The 18,504-nt window shown below is 34.4% G+C and overlaps 1 protein-coding gene across 1 annotated transcript in view; it reads left to right on the top strand.

Moving 5' to 3' along the window:
* Positions 1–365: 365 nt before the first annotated feature.
* LOC143242535 (uncharacterized) overlaps positions 366–18,504 on the top strand; it is a 97,796-nt gene continuing 79,657 nt past the window's right edge. The window contains exons 1-2 of the mRNA XM_076485959.1: positions 366–679; positions 6,852–6,930. Coding sequence (XP_076342074.1) covers positions 613–679; positions 6,852–6,930 — 146 coding nt within the window. The 5' untranslated portion in view covers positions 366–612. The remainder of the gene's footprint in view (positions 680–6,851; positions 6,931–18,504) is intronic.

The following is an 18,504-nucleotide window of genomic DNA, read 5'->3' as shown; positions in this document are numbered from 1 at the left end:
TCCATATGTATACTATTGCATATCACAGCATTCCTCGTACACCTGGTTTTCATGCGACGACGCGTTCGAATGGCAGTATAACCGAACTTCAGCACGCTCAAAGCATTGAGTTGTGAGTGGTGGCTCTATGTACCACTGCGCAAAAGAACGTGAACTGATAAAGAAGATAGTGCGTCTACTTTATTGTTGGTAAAGTTATTTGAGTAAACAATTGAAGCTTAACATTTATTTAAAAGTATTTTAAAAGCTAATTCTATTTTAAAGAAGAAGATAAAGAAATTATATTCAAGCATACTCCTAATATTTAAAGTTTTGGGGTGCGGAAGGATATACCATAGCTGCGCTCTGCGAAATAATGCCATTTTACACTGACAACGCTCACAATAGGAACATATCAGAAGTCAGTTAGTTTAGATCCCGTGTTGGAGTAGACGTTTTATGAACCTAAAAAGCTCAATATAAAAATTTAGAAAAGAGCGTTACCTCCGATGTCGTGTTTGTAATTAAACGGGCTCATTGGATATTAAACATGAGAATCTAAACGCAAAAAAAAGTTGTACAAAAAGTGATATATTGTGTATTGCTGTGAGTGGTATATTTTCGCGAACGGCAATGCAACGTCGATCGGTCGTTTGGGCCGTTTTCTTAGTGGTCGCTTTTCATTCCTACTTCGTCCATGGTGAGTTAAAATTTCTTAACATGTACTCTATTTTGCGATACTGAGATATTATTTTTCGACTTAATATCATTATACGTTATTTATATATACCTATTATCATGTTCAATATTGTGTTATTTTCAGAACAATTAAGAACAATAATGATTTCGATCAATAATTTGATATCTCGAGAGACAATTATTTTTCATGTATTAGATATGCCCCATTTCTTTAAACTGCTTAAAAGTGTTCTCATTTTAGGTAGAAGCGTGCTGTAATATATCTGTTGACACAGGAATTTTAGTTATAATAACTTTATAACTTTGAGCACAACAATAAAAGAGTCAGATACAACATATTGATATGGCGAATGGTGTTATTAATTATTTGATGTAAACATTAATTTGACATTGACAATGTTATTAAATGTATTTATTGTTATGGGATTAGTTATGTCACAAAACACTTAATACGACGTGTACAACAGTTATTTTGACGGCTTGACAGTGTACGGTGTGAAGGTATTGGATATGTGACAAAATTAATCTTACGGACCGACTGTACAATATTGTGCGTTACAACAAATAATTTAACAGACTGTCAATGTACAAATACAGTTTTACAATATGTATTTTCATAAGAAGGTAATAATTACATATGAATAAGTTTAATAGGATATCGGAGAATATACCGGTGATGCTTAGGATACGTTCTTTAAACGGAACTTATTGTGGTATTGTTAGATTTAGAGTTTGAGAACCAGTGTATGTAGTATATTAGTGTTTATAAACGTATAATTTTATAGTGGTTTCTCTTTAAAAGTTTTTGTTTATATAGACATTAAATCTATATTAAAAAGTGTCATTCCTAATCTCCTTATTTGTTATTTTGTGGCTTCAGTTTTTTTTCTGCTTGAGTTATTCGTATAATGTTACTTGTTGAGTGTATTGGGCTGTCAAGATTAATGTATAGATTAGTTCACTACGGCAGCACCTCAGTGTAAATATGAAACCATTTCCGTTTCTCAAGCAGCGATCTGCTTCGGGCTAACCGGCGACACCAACTTACTGATCCATGTTCTACTAGCCTCGCGATTCGCGTTCCCACGGTCAGCGTAGCACAAGAACTGGCTAGCCACCTTTGTAAACAAGGCTTAGCTGGCCACCTTTGTAACGAGACAACAGTTACGAAGGCACAACGTACATCTGCTCCATTCCTTCTTTTACTGCTGTCTTAATTCCCCCTCTTGTTTCCTTCCCCCTACCGTTCGTTTGAACCTGAAACTTTGTTCTTCTCGTTTGCAAATATATATGTAAGATTTTATGATTTATTGACTCCTAAGAGAACATAATATCTCTCTCCCCTTCAAAATGCTCCTACCCTCGGTAAGTTTGGAGCCTTTTAACATAGAAGTGTTAGGGGCTCGATCCCTGTAATGAGAACATAATATATTGCTTACTGTGCAAATTTGTACTTCACAACAAACCATTCCAAATTAGGAAAATAAAATTACTAGTGTGTTAAATATATCGGAAGGGAGAGAATTAATCCTGAATCTCCCATGAACATCCAATAAACATTCAGAGACATTATTTGATTTCCGTTTGTTTGTTTTTTAAGAAATCTTCATCCAAGTTTTTTGTTTGGTTACTGAATCATTTAAAAGTATACCCTGCTTCGATTTGAAGTATAGTATTAGTGGTATACTCAACATATTGCTAAGAAAACAGAACAAACATGAGAACTCTTTGAACAGAATGTTGAGCAGAGAAGGACTGTTCTCGCTGTTAGATACTAGTGATACATCGGTAGTTAAATATATGTGTCTGAAGGTTGGTTTGTTCAGCGTTAGGTGCTCCACTATTACAGTAATTAAATATAAATATATTTTGGTCCTTATTCACTAACGTGCTGAATTTTTACAGTATTTATCAAATTTCACTGTCCATCCAGTTCGCGTAGTTTCGATTTCGAGCGAAGGGAAAAATGGGTTTGGTTTATTTTGAATTTCGCGTAAAGCTTCTGGAGAGCTATCTGCGCTAGCCGTCCCTAATTTCGCAGTGTAAGACTAGAGGGAAGGTAGCTAGTCATCACCACCCACTGCCAACTCTTGGGCTACTGTTTTATCAACAAATAGTGGGATTGATCGTAACATTATAGCTTCCTACAGCTGAAAAGGCGAGCATTTTTGGTATGACGGGGATGCTAACCCGCAACCGTCAGATTACGAGTCGAATGCCTTAACCCACCTGGCCATGCCGGATTGGAAAAATGGGGCACATTTCTCTGTATAAACAAAACAAACAACATAAAGGAGGCCTTTCTTAAAGTAATAGCGAGAAATATTAACTTTTTGGTGGGAAACATTTACAGTTATATTTCAACTTGTTTATGGAACAGTGGTCAGTTGTTATGTATTACGTGATTGTGAAGTTAAATTATGACTGACTAACAATGAGTCTCGAGCGATTACACTTCCTTTTGTTTGCCATTTTCATGCTCTCCAAACTTCCTGTGTGACAATTCACCGTAGTCATGGGGTGCAGGAGGAAGTTGGGGTGCCAAACAGAGTTCTAACGTTTTTGTGACAGGACGGTTAAGCTGAAAGAGATTTGCCGTCTGAGGCATACGTTACACTATATAAGTACAGGTTACGGCAAAACAAATACACAACTGCTATATTTCTTTAATAAGTTGACCTATTCACATATGAAAGTAATATAAAGAGATACACTATGTGGTTGTTGTGTACATAGCCGAGTTCGTGTAGCAGTTGCACCAATGGCTTACATACAGATGAAGCAGCTGCCCCAAAGCCCAAGGATCCATAGGCGGCAAAAAGATTTTGAACCTGGGGCACGTTATTTGCTATGCCAACTAAGGCCATTGAAATCTAAACGACGACTTTTTAAACGAGTATCTAACCTCCTATTTAAAGATGCTTAGCGATCAGATCAAAACTGGGGGCTCATACCCTCCAGTTCCGCCGCGTATGCAGGGGTCTTTCTGGTTCGAGTGAAAAAAATTAAACACTTCATTGATATATACTTTACACACAGGGCGAAATTATAAAAAAAAGAAAGAAAAAGAGGTAGTCAGCTGGGTGAAGTGGAAGTGTTTTCAAGACAACAAAATCGACAAAGCAGCTCGAATAAGTCCCGGTACAAGAACCGCCTTAAAAAATAAGGCCCCGCACTCAGTATACCGGTGCGTGTTCCGGCAGAACTTCACCCCTGATTACATACCTAGTAATAATGTTGAAAGCCATTGTTTATTAGTGACTACAAAATTTTTCCCGCGTTTTCTCTTGGTGTTATGACGGCGTTTTGAGGTCAAGGAGAGACCACATGACAGGCTTTATTCATCGATGGTTGAATACTGAAAAACTAAATATGTATATTAAATAAAGCGAGCGTAAATGAAAAACAGCAACAATAACAAAAATGTGGCTTCAAACAATTTTGAGTCTAATATAAAAAATTAAAATAAATCAATGAAGAAAAATTGTTTCTTTTTTGAATTTCGCCCAAAGCTACACGAGGGCTATCTGTGCTAGCCGTCCCTAATTTAGCAGTGTAAGACTAGAGGGAAGGCAGCTAGTAAGCACCACCCACCGCCAACTCTTGGGCTACTCTTTCACCAACGAATAGTGGGATTGACCGAAACATTATAACGTCTCCACGGCTGAAAGGGCGAAAGTGTTTGGTGCGACGGGTATTCGAACCCGCGACCCTCTGACTACGAGTCGAACGCCTTAATCCACCTGGCCATGCCGGGCTGAGTAAAAATTAATGAAGAGAAGGATAGGGAAGTAGGTAGAATTATCCGAGTGTGTAGTAACTGTGAAGTGAGTTTTGTTTAAAAGACGTGATTGTGGGTTAAAACACAAAAACAAAACAGTAGACTGGGTGACTTAAATGTAACCACAAAAGAGAAATGAATTTTTAAAGTTCGCTGTTGACGAAAACGTAATCGAAGGAAAATCGACAACGTAAACAACAAAATGCTTGTTTAACTTTCATAGTTATTACGACTTCGCCAGGATGATGCTGTGTATAATTCTGTGTGATTAACGCAACGTAGACATACCTGGTGTGTGTTTGTGTTTTTCTTATAGCAAAGTCGCATCGGGCTATCTACTTTGTCCAGCGAGGGAAATCAAATCCCTGATTTTAATGTTGGAAATCTGAAGATTTACCGCCGTCTTATCGGGGGGTCATACAGAGCTGGAAATATGTTTTAACGTAACAAGGTTACTACGTCGAATATTCTCTGTTAATTGGCCTTGATAGAAGTCATTGACGTATCACTGGCTTAACTCACCGATACGTGCATAATTTTTCAAATTCCATGCTTGTGATTTTAAAAGAAAAGTATTTTTAATTATTCAAAAGAAACAAATGTTTGATATTGCTACTATATAAGACTCCCAGAAAAGTCCATTTTTGTTGTATAACACACAAAGTACCCTTGTTGTTTTGGTTTTAAGTTAACTATAACTTCGTTACGTAAAAATACGTCACGTTTATTGGTTATACATTCACCATTTCTTTTTTTGTATGCTCAAAGCTGTTATAAACTCACGTTATATTGATAACATAAAGATGAGATTTTACAAAGACAATGTATGAATATTTAAAAATATTGCAATCTTTCAATTTTTAAGAGAAGGGATCCCGTGTTTCCACCCCGATGCTTTATCTTCTTTGTGATAATTATGCTGTATGGAATCCTATTTAAACATCGGTGTGTATCTGTGCTTATCATTTGTTTGTTTTTAACAGAAGGTCTCATTTAGAGCTTTCATCTCGAAACTAGCGTTCCTTGCAACGATTGAGGTAAAAAATCAGATGCACTGAAACGCCATCATGCAGTTTTTCGATCTGCCTGTGACTTCTGTACAAAATTCGAAACGTCATGTTCTCTCCTGCGCACCAGGCAGATGTAGCTCCTAAAAGAAAATATCAAATTCGGTGTAAAATTGCTTGAGTCATGTAAAGTTTTGTGTAATAGTAAAATGCCTATTGATTCTTGTGGAAGGTAGTGTTTTGTTTGCTTTGGAATATCGCACAATGTTTTAAGAAAGAAATCAGAGCGTAATCGTCCATAACATTGAACTAATAGGCTAGAGGGAAGACGGTTATTCAACAGCACTTACTGCTGAGTCTTGAGCCACTCTTGTCTTTCGAACAGTAGAATTTAACTATCACTCTTTTTACATATCCACATACATCCAGTCGCGAACCGGAAATCCTCAGATTCACATTTCGGGCACAGAAATAATAGCCTACATCTTTCCCATACAGAATATGGCCCTTATTTATGAAATTAATTTGAAAAAAAAACTTTTGTGTGCAAATAAGGTGTGATATATTCTGCAAATTAAATGAGAGAATGTTGTGGTTATTTTTGAAGAACGCCTCGTTTTCACTTCTCATTTCGTTTATTAGAACATTTATGTACACGTACATGATATATATAGATGTGTGTGTGTTTTGTTTTCCTTATCTTTGGGTTTGGCAGAGTACGCTGTTAGGTAAACTCAGTTTTTATCAGATTAAGTTTACATCTTGTAAATAGATTTGGATAGTCATGTATAGCTAGCTCTTCTAGGAGGTATGTGTAACCTTCCATCGGTGCAGTTGCTTTACTAAACATATACATTCCAAAGTAGTTATATCAAAGTAAAACATCTTTGTTCAATGACGATATAGAGCATCCTTTTATTCTATGACGGATTTTTTTTAATTATTCATATTTCCCAAAAATAACTTTTGAGGGAAAAATATATAATAAAAACTGTTTTAAGGAGGTTACATTATTCTCAGTTTATGGCCAGGTAAAATATTTTACAGAAAATAGTTACCTACAATTAATTATTTAGAAATAATATGTTCGTGTTTTTTTTTTTTTTAAGGAACGTGAAGCTAAGAACGTTTTATAATTGTATCCTTTATTTGGATGTTTTAAAAGTCATTTATTTTAATTCTTTTTCAGGATTTATTTTGTGTTCCACAAATCCGTGTAAAATTGGAGCCTCAAATGTTTGACGAGGTTATTTACTGTGTAACAATATGTTTATGTTTCTCTTTATTAAAGAATAACTTGAAACTGTTATAAGAAAGTGTTGTAATTATGGTCATTGTTTGACTGTTCTCAAGGTTTATTTATTTAAATGTTTTGTTTTCTTTAGCTTTGGTGTCATGTTCCCCAAACCCGTGTAAAAATGGAGCCTCTTGCGTGTCAAATCTTCGTAGTGAAGCCTATTGCAAGTAAGTTCCCGTTTTGTTCTTAAGGTATATGAAATAGTGTTTGGAAATCGTACATACTAGTTCAGTGAAAACCTTATTTACTGGCACAGAAGTTCAATGACCATAGATGTGTATTAATGATAGTCTGTGCGGACTTAGATTCAATCTTAGAGACAGTATGTTTTAATTCATTCACATAAAGCATAATTACCAGATGCATAAACAGATTACGATCACTCTTTCGTGACCTTAAATGGCTATAGGTCATTTATAATCTCGAAAAAGGCTAACGTTGGAAGTAGTACCATTGTTAAAGCGCATGCATACAAATCGGACTTTGTGCACATGTTATAACAAAGTATGTATATATTTATATATATAGTACAGTCGTTTGTAGTTAAGCGGTATTAACAGTCTGTAAACTTTCCTCTAGCTTTTGTTAGGTTAGCAGCATAACCACTTACACACATACCGTGTATTTCAATAAAGTATGACCACTTACACACATACCATGTATTTCAATAAAGTATGACCCCTTACACACATACCATGTATTTCAATAAAGTATGCATTGTTTTCATACACTTCAGAAACAGAAATAGGCGCTTCTCTCTCTTTTTTATAATAGTAACTTAAATATTCGTTTATTTCATGCCTATCAGCATCTTAAACATTCATTCACCTCTTGTCTTAACAGCATCTTAAATATTCATTCACCTCTTGTCTTAACAGCATCTTAAATATTCATTCACCTCTTGTCTTATCAGCATCTCAAATATTCATTCACCTCTTGTCTATCAGCAGTTTAGATAATCATTCACCCCTTGGCTATTAGCAACTTAAATATTCATTCACCTTTTGTCTGTTAACAGCATAAATATTCATTCACATCTTGGCTATTAGCAACTTAAATATTCATTCGCCTTTTGTCTGTTAACAGCTTAAATATTCATTCACATCTTGGCTATTAGCAACTTAAATATTCATTCGCCTTTTGTCTGTTAGCAGCTTAAATATTCATTTACCTCTTGTCTATCAGCAGCTTAGATAATCATTCACCCCTTGGCTATTAGCAACTTAAATATTCATTCACCTTTTGTCTGTTAACAGCTTAAATATTCATTCACATCTTGGCTATTAGCAACTTAAATATTCATTCGCCTTTTGTCTGTTAACAGCTTAAATATTCATTCACATCTTGGCTATTAGCAACTTAAATATTCATTCGCCCTTTGTCTGTTAGCAGCTTAAATATTCATTCACCTTTTGTCTGTTAGCAGATTTATTCATTCACATTTTGTCTATTCATCTCTTGTATATTAGCAGGTTAAATGTACATTTATCTCCTGTATATTAGCAGGTTAAATGTACATTCACCTTTTGTATATTAGCAGGTTAAATGTACATTCACCTCCCGTATATAAGGAGGTTAAATATACATACATCTCCTATATATTTGTAATGTACCTCATTGACATATTTATTTATTCACCTTATTTGTTTTAACAACTAAACTAAATATTTGTTTACTATTTGTGGTATAAGTAAGTTATATATTCATTCACCTTCTGTGTAGTATTAACTTAAATATTCATTCATCTCTTGTCTATCAGCAGCTCAGATAATCATTCACCCCTTGGCAATTAGCAACTTAAATATTCATTCACCTTTTGTCTGTTAGCAGCTTAAATATTCATTCACATCTTGTCTATTAGCAACTTAAATATTCATTCATCTCTTGTATATTAGCAGGTTAAATATACATTCATCTCTTGTATATTAGCAGGTTAAATGTACATTCACCTCCTGTATATTAGCAGGTTAAATATACATTCACCTCTTGTATATTTGTAATGTACCTCATTAACATATTTATTTATTCACATTATGTGTTTTAACAACTAAACTAAATATTTGTTTCCTATTTTTGGTATTAGTAAATTATATATTAATTCATCTTCTGTGTAGTAATAACTTAAATATTCATTTACTTCATACGTATTAGCAGCTTACCTATATTTTCATTCGTTCCATATAAAAGAAAAACTTCTTCATTTGTTTTCAGTATATGAGTAACTTCAAATATTTGTTCACTTCTTGTACATGAGCAACTTAAATATTCATTCACTGGTATATTGGCAACGAAAATATTCATTTGTCTGTAGTGTATGAGCAACTTGAATATTCATTCATTTCTCGTATATTAACAAAGTAAATAATTATATTTTTTTAGGTTAACAAAATAAATATTTAAAAATTAATGAAACGCGGGCTTATATAAATATACATTTACGTGTATGTTAGGTATTAAGTAAATTATATTTAAAGCGCCTATAGTCTTCCATTAAGTTTCAAAACTATTAAACAAGGAAATACTTCCTTTGTTCATTGTGTAGTTAGTAAAATATGGTGACATAATTCTTTAACAAAATGCAAAAAACAACTCGTACGTCCCAAAGATTCTTCTCGAGAAATTCAAACGTTTAAATCACACGTATTTAAATACAGAAAGATACTATCCTTCGTTGAAAACACCAGCTGGACCTTCGAGAATTCCGTTAGACCAAAACCACGTGACTTGTATTTAAAAGTTAACAGCCTCTTACGTTTCGAGTTGCTAGCTGGTGGCGCGATATGAATGGTGACGTAGATGTGTTAGAAACTTTGGTAAACTATTGACGAAACAATGTCGCTCATTCTGAGGAGCAATGTTTGTTTCATTATGCGCGTCAAAATCAGAAAAAAAGTTTATGTACGTCAAAATCTGATAGCGTTATCAGGTTAATCCCCATTTTCTCTTTTAATTTATATTTTCATAACGGTTATCGATTGTTTTTAGTGTAAATACACATAATAAACAATATTCGAATCCTGGATTTTAGCGTTGTAAATCCGTAAGTTTAATGTTGATCCAACGGGGAATTTTAATATTTTTATCTTTCTATAATTTCAATAAAGCGTTTTCACTACTGGTTGAAAAACGCTCATGCTATTCGTTTTATCGTACTTAAAGCTAAACAAAGATTTATATATTTTAAGTATCGCAAAAAAATATAAATTGTATTGAAGTTCGGTAAATAAAATCTTTCGGAGTTTAGCTACCGATAAATGTAAGTTATGTTCAAATGAAAATTTATTTAGTTCGATTTGCTTTCAAAAAAAGGGGAACAATTTTGATAAAGGTATGAGAGAATAAATAAAAATAAGCATAATCACTTGAGTAAGTCTAACTTTAACACAAGACTAAAATCCCCACCGAAACGTTTAGTCGTCATTTGCAACTGAAAATCCCCACCGCAACTTTTAGTCGTTACTTGCAACTGAAAATCCAAATCGAATCTTTTCGTTACCACTTGCAACTGAAAATCCCCACCAAACCTTTTAGTCGTCACTTCCAACTGAAAATCCACATCGAATTTTTTGTTGCCACTTGCAACTGAAAACCCATGAAACTTTTTGTCACCACTTGCCACTGAAAATCTACATCGAATCTTTTTGTTGCCACCTGCAACTGAAAAACCCCATGAAACTTTTTGTCACCACTTGCAACTGAAAATCTACATCGACTGACTTGCAACTGAAATCCCCACCAAACCTTTAGTCGTCACTTCAACTGAAAATCCACATCGAATTTTTTGTTGCCACTTGCAACTGAAAATGAAACTTTTGTCACCACCAAACCTTTTTTTTGTCGTCACCTGCAACTGAAAAACCCCATGAAACTTTTTGTCACCACTTGCAACTGAAAATCTACATCGAATTCTTTTGTTACCACTTGCAACTGAAAATCCCTACCAAACCTTAAAGTCGCCACTAGCAACATAAAATCCACATCAAATCTTTGTTTTCACTTAAAAGTTGAAAATACTTATTTCGATCATTTATTTTTCAAAAAAAAGTTGTGACTTATAAAGGTAAAAATGTTTTATAGAACTTTTATAGACCAAACATTTTCTGGGTTGGGTTCAGACAGATGTTTTGTACTTGAGGACTGTATGTTTATATATACTTAAACCTCAGGTTTTTCAGTGAGTCTTTTTATCATTATATAAATATATGCATCGTGTACGTATTTCATGGCAGATGGAGCATTTTAAAGTACAATTGTTTGCTTGCAAACTTGAAATGCATGCTGGTTTCACTGGCTGATAAGCCTCCACTTTGCTTTGTAAGCACAGATGGCGCTCTCTTCGTTAAGACAGATAAATAGTGCAAACGGCCCCGAGTGTATATTGTTGTTTACTGAAGGTTTTAGAAGCACCCTTCTCGCGGTGTATGACTTGAACTGCTAAACGATTTAGATGAATGTTACAATGCTTCCCAAAGGCCTTTTTAAAGTATTTAAAAAGTGGTTCCAACCACTCCTTCTTTTGAAGACTGTCTAATCCACAATTATATTTCCTACGGGAATATTTTAGTGTTTTGGTTTTTTTTTCAGCTTGTGCTTTGAAAAGGTTTTGTGCACTGTAGAATGATTCGATAAAAATATCTTGGTTTACCGCTACTAACTGAAGGAGATTTATAAGTCAGTGCTTATATAGAAATTCATATTTTTGAGTATAATAGTGACCGAAAATTACCAGTAACCAGGGTATTTATAATATTTGTTTATGTATATATATTTATATACGTGCGTTATAAACATAATAATTTCGTAAAATGTCTAAAAGATAATTATAATTTACAATATTTTTAGCTGTAACAAGACAAAATCACTGTCTATTTTTATATAATTCAGACATCTGACGATTCATCATGTGATCTGATAGGCAAATGGCTCGTTATTTAACCTGAAAGTGGTTTTGTATTTTTTACACCTCGTTACGTTTGACTTCAGTATGGAATATGGCAAAGAGTAGCTTGACACCGATATCGAACGCCAGAATGTTGATGAGATCGTGAAGTATTCTCACTCAATACTCAGAAGATCTGTTTTAGGGTCTTTAGTCAGTTGAAAAGGGTATGACCCCATATCACCCTTTGTATTCTTGTCGAAGAAATGTTTGTTTTTGAATTTCGTGCAAAGCTACACGAGGGCTATCTGCGGTAGCCATCCCTAATTTAGCAGTGTAATATTAGAGGGAAGGCAGCTAGTCATCACCACCCACCGCCAACTTTTTGGCTACTCTTTTACCTACGAATAGTGAAATTGATCGTCACATTATAACGCCCCCACGGCTGATAGGGCCAGCAGGTTTGGTGTGACAGGTATTCGAACCCAGGACCTTCAGATTACGAGTCAAGTGTTTTAACCACCTGGCCATAGTCGAAAAAATGGAAGTTCGGTAAATATACAGACAACACTATTTGATCCTTTTCTTCGAATAATGTTTATACAGTTTTACCACTGTTGGGACAAATATTGCCATCAAAATGTAAGAATAGGTTGAACAATCGCCAGATATACTTGTTTTATATATATATATGTATTTACTCTATAATATATGTGGCATTAACGGTGCCATTCTAAAGGATATCTGCAGATCTACAAGTTATTATTCCTGTACTTACCATATCTTCACTGTCATATACGTCACGTTTCTTTATTAAAATGTGCCCAGGTCTTGTTCCAAATTCTCTTCGTTTGAGTAAATATCTGTTATATAGTTATACCCTGAAGTAAAAGTTATGTGTAAAACAATAATATTACTCACAAGCCGTTGTCTTACTGGATGTGTTTTTGACTTTCTCTAAGTAGAGCATACGGTATACATGTTAGTTTTGTTATATTTTCATGACGTTCATTTGCGGCTGCGAAAATCTGATTCTGTTTAAAACACGTACCCTACAATATTTCAGAATTGACAGATGGTCGTTTTTTTGTGTTGTATAATACATTTCATGTTTTTCAGATGCCTAAGTAACTGTGCCTTTGATTCGAATGCACCTCAATATTGTGTCAACGATATTTTAAACCAATCAGCAAGCTCAGTGTGATTGATCAGCTCTTCTACCATCCATTGTGTTATTTGAGCAAAGGTCAAATAAGACTAGACTTTATGAAATAACTTTGCATTTGACATCATGCGATTAACCATAGAATGTTTTATTTGCACAACAGAGGACGAGGGCTAATTGATATTATTTTATAAATATGGGCTTACCTTGTAATAGTTGCAATAATGCAAACTTCGCTTGTTTATTTTTTTTTTTGCAAAAAATTTAGATTTACTTGTATTTATGTGTTTATATATATTAATATTCATACAAACATTTTAAAACTTTCCCATTGTCCTAATCTGACCATTAACATCATTTATATATTACAATACCCCATTTTTTATTATTCGTGACGTTTTAAGGCTAAGGTAGACGATTGGTTTACGTTTAATGGAATATTGATAGTTTTAGTTGAAGATCATCACCGTACCACATTGATAAAGAAAACTCAAGTGTACCGAAATGTCGTATAGTGAACGTCTACTTCTAAGTTTGTTAATAAAAACAAGCCTGGCCATGTTGTGTGGTAACTAGGAGAAAGTTTACAACTCACTCATAACAAGAGAACTCTAAAAACAAATCTCACTGGATTAAGGAAAAGGGAAAAAGGTCAATATAAACTTTAACTTCATTTTCGGCTAAGATCTGGAGTTAAAACAAATGTGAAGCACCACATAATTCATTACAAAGAAAATTCAGATTAAATGTGTAAAAAAAAAATTGCAGCTTAATAGCTGAAACGTGTTTCTAAATTTTGGAGAACTTTGAGTTTAGCATTTAAGAGTGTTTAGAACTGTTCTAAGATTATAAAGAAAGTACAGCTATCACATACTATACTGACTTATCCGTGGCACATGCACATATTAAATTGGTTTATTTATGGCACATACATACACTACATGTTAGATTGATTTTTCCGTGGCACATATATATCACATGATAGAGTAGTATATCTGTTTCACACATATATCACATGCTAAGGATAGTATATCTGTTTCACATATATGTCACATCATAGAGTAGTATATCTGTTTCATAGATACGTCACATGTTACATTGGTTTATCTGTGGCATATATATATATCAAATGCTAATTTGATTTATCTGTAGTACAGATATATCATATGCTAGTATGTTAGGTTGGCTTATTTGTGGAACATGTATATATTACATTGTTTTACCTATGGTACATATATATTACATATAAGATTAGTTTATCTGTGACACGTATATACAAGATTGGTTTATTTGTGGCACATTCTACAGAAGGGTCATTTTTATAAAATCAAAGGATCTAAGAATAAAAACTGTTCATCTTTCTTAAGTAAGTACAACTAAATCCACAGAATATAGTTTGGATTTGCAGATTTGATTTCATAAAGAACCTGGTGAAAGCTTTGGTAACGCTGTATGTTTATAATGTTATCACGTCAATAACAAATACACAAATGATTCAACAAAAGTAAACCGAAAATACCAACATTTGGATGAGCGACACCGCTAAGAAACGCAACAAGCCAAAAATGAGTTATCATTTCCAGTACAATGCCGATTATGTCATGTTAACCTAAACAGTCTTATTTAACAAATATATGTACAGTTTTGGTTTTTTTTATTATTTATGATGAATGTGTTGTATATTATAAATTACAAATACGTATTACCACTGGCTAAAATTCGGGGCTCAATTTTTTTTTTTTTTTTGTGGTGGACACAGCAGATAGCCTAATGTGGCTTTGTTTAAAACAAACAAAAGCAGTGTATAAGACGTGCTACACTTGCGTTATGACTATGTTGTATAGAGTATATAACAGCTTTCGTTTTGGGCTATCATACATAATCGGAAAATGGCGTATTAATTAACTGATGATTGAACTGTGCGTGTGTTGTGTCAGCATTTGGAAGCCGCGTATTTTTGCACTGAAAATGGTAAATTTCACTTCCTGTGGAACTTAGAATATAGATTGGTATAGATGTTCTGTGTTTTTGTTGTAACAGTATTTGAATTTTTAAGAGTTAGACATAATGGTTGTGGACTGTAGATTTACGTTTCACACGAGTTAAATTCAAGACTGTCTAGTTTAATTATAACTAATAGGAATAATAAAAGTGATATATAAAAGGTGGTTGAACTGGGATCACTTAACTGTCTATGAAAGAAATGAGAAAAATGCTTGACGTTAATGAAAACTGAAGACAAGTTATTTTACTTCACATACTTCCGAATACAAGCGTAATTAATTTTTTTTGTATGTTTGGGAAATAGGGTGAATGTTAAATTCCACGATGCCTTTCAGAGCATGTGTGTGGCAGTATAACCTTCTAACCTTCTATTTTTGTTTTCTCGTAAAAAAAAACGACAACGAAACTTGAATAAGTTTGTTTTCACGATATGACAGAAGCTACGGGAGTCGGGGGTTTCTCTTATGAACTATTTAAATCATATACACAGAATATGGGGCCCTGGAGTCAAAGTTTCTCTCATAAACTATTTATATCGTATACACAGAATATGGGGCCCTGGAGTCAAAGTTTCTCTCATAAATTATTTAAATCGTATACACAGAATATGGCCCTACCCTTTTTAAAAACGTCCCTCTCCCGCGTGGCATCGTCTTACAAAGCTTCTGCTATTATCTTCCCTCAGACATCCTAGATCGTGGGAATCATGACCAGAGAACAAAGCATGTCCAGCCACCATTAGCCCCTGCATGCAACCGGTTCTGTCGTTTGACTGGAGGGGCAGATTATGTGCACTACTGTGTTCTACTTCTTTCTGGTAAACAAGCTGAAGATGAGGAGAATTAAACATTAACTTCAGAGTATTCAGAGTTACTGGTCAGGAAGATGAAGGGCATATCCTGCGTATAGTCAGGAAGATAAAGATAAATGAGTAATAGTTACTGCACCTGTGGTGAAGAGGGTGCACAGAACTGTGTAGTAGCTATTATATTTCTAGTCAGGAAGATGAAGATAGATAAGTAATAGCTACTGCGCCTGTGGTAAAGAGAGTGGATAGAACTGTGTAGTAGTTATTCTATTTCTAGTCAGGAAGATGAAGATAGATAAGTAATAGTTACTGCACCTGTGGTGAAGAGGGTGCACAGAACTGTGTAGTAGTTATTCTATTTCTAGTCAGGAAGATGAAGATAGATAAGTAATAGTTACTGCGCCTGTGGTGAAGAGAGTGGATAGAATTGGAAGATAGATAAGTAATAGTTACTGCGTCTGTGGTAAAGAGAGTGGATAGAACTGTGTAGTAGTTATTCTATTTCTAGTCAGGAAGATGAAGATAGATAAGTAATAGTTACTGCGCCTGTGGTGAAGAGAGTGGATAGAACTGTGTAGTAGTTATTCTATTTCTAGTCAGGAAGATGAAGATAGATAAGTAATAGTTACTGCGTCTGTGGTAAAGAGAGTGGATAGAACTGTGTAGTAGTTATTCTATTTCTAGTCAGGAAGATGAAGATAGATAAGTAATAGTTACTGCGCCTGTGGTAAAGAGAGTGGATAGAACTGTGTAGTAGTTATTCTATTTCTAGTCAGGAAGATGAAGATAGATAAGTAATAGTTACTGCGTCTGTGGTGAAGAGAGTGGATAGAACTGTGTAGTAGTTATTCTATTTCTAGTCAGGAAGATGAAGATAGATAAGTAATAGTTACTGCGCCTGTGGTGAAGAGAGTGGATAGAACTGTGTAGTAGTTATTCTATTTCTAGTCAGGAAGATGAAGATAGATAAGTAATAGTTACTGTGCCTGTGGTAAAGAGAGTGGATAGAACTGTGTAGTAGTTATTCTATTTCTAGTCAGGAAGGTGAAGATAGATAAGTAATAGTTACTGCGCCTGTGGTGAAGAGAGTGGATAGAACTGTGTAGTAGTTATTCTATTTCTAGTCAGGAAGATGAAGATAGATAAGTAATAGTTACTGCGTCTGTGGTGAAGAGAGTGGATAGAACTGTGTAGTAGTTATTCTATTTCTAGTCAGGAAGATGAAGATAGATAAGTAATAGTTACTGCGTCTGTGGTGAAGAGAGTGGATAGAACTGTGTGGTAGTTATTCTATTTCTAGTCAGGAAGATGAAGATAGATAAGTAATAGTTACTGCGCCTGTGGTGAAGAAAGATAAAGAAAACTGTACATCAGTCATTTAGCTTCTGGTCTGGAAGGTTATTACATCACAGTTGTTGTGCCCACAGCCAGAAAGATGAAGGTTATTGTTTAGTAACTACTCTGCTTCTGGTCAGAAAGATGAATGCAAAACAGATGAAGATGATTTTATAAAAGCTACTGCGCCTGTCGTCCCAGAAGATGAAATTAGTTGTTTAGTGGTTTTTTCTATATCTGTTATTCGAATTTGCTTTAACTTCATAGTTTTTGTCAGTAAAACCCCAGGGTCTTGTCGGTAAACATTCTTTAAGAAACAAAAACTCTGTAGTTTCGGTTATTTAAAAATAGGAACATTGTTAGGCGCATGCGCTAAATGCTGTTATTAATTTAAAAATAAAACATACAGTACTTTATTAATTGGCGGGAATGAAGCTTGTCGAGCTTTGTCAATTAGTTTCATTGCATATATAACTTTACATAAACAGGATTGCTCATCTTATTAAATATGGAGTGCGTTAATTATAAAACGTGATAAAAACTGTATACAGTGACTGATGTCAGACAGAGATTTTAGTTCTCTCAGATCTCTAAAAGCTTCTATTTAAGCAGTTAGAACCATTGGCTAGTACAGCTGACTTTATGTATTTACGACTTACGTAATACACACTTCCTTAAAACATGTCTCCTCTCATAAAGGCTTAACGTCCACGCTATACTGATCTTGTATTTTTCTTAGTTAAGAGGTTTTTCGTTTCAGCCCGAATTCGTGGAAGTAACCAACTAAACTTCTTAGATAACTCAGAGCACGTGATGTGTACGTGTTTATGCAGTATAGGGCTGGTTGGAGGAAATATACATATTTTAAACAGCAGTGTAATCTAATCATGATTTTCTATGTAACTTAATGTATATTCTTATCTAACACCCACTTGAAATACAGGATTCCCCCAAAATGTGTAACAACCGTGAGGACGTAAAGAATGTCTTAGATTACTTAAAAAGGTTAATTGTCATCAGTTTGACCACAAAGTAACCCGCCATTACTGACCACATTCTTGTACTTGTTATACGTATGTATTACAAAGGAAAATACACTTTCACAGTCTCGAAATCTTGTTTTGATCCTGACACGTGGGTTATTGTATCTGTTTCTTAGAATAATGGTTACTGTTTTGTCTGTGGCGTGAAAGTTCGTACGTTTTAATATTGTATATTGTACAATCTTCGTTTCATTGTAAATAAGCATAACAAAAATCATGAGTTTAGAAATTTGAACATAGGTCTTACACATACACGCGCACATGGGGTAATTAGGAAATCCTTGCCGGATTTCCGGATGACGAAATTATGAACGATGCGCGTAGGATCATGTGTTTTCTGACATGTTAAACATATAGTGATATAAGCAGAGGTATCCGCCCTTTGTCCGGGTTATGAACTTGAAAAGAAATTTGCGGGTTGATGGTATGATAAATAACACAGAAATTCTAACTTTCACACAGTAACTTGTTCGTTGAGCTTTCCATCTCTCAGGCGCAGGCAGGCGC

This window comes from Tachypleus tridentatus, chromosome 2 (genome assembly GCF_004210375.1).
Source record: "Tachypleus tridentatus isolate NWPU-2018 chromosome 2, ASM421037v1, whole genome shotgun sequence".
NCBI lineage: Eukaryota > Metazoa > Arthropoda > Merostomata > Xiphosura > Limulidae > Tachypleus > Tachypleus tridentatus.
Note: the sequence above shows the minus strand (reverse complement) of the source record. Positions and strands in the feature narration are given on the sequence as shown.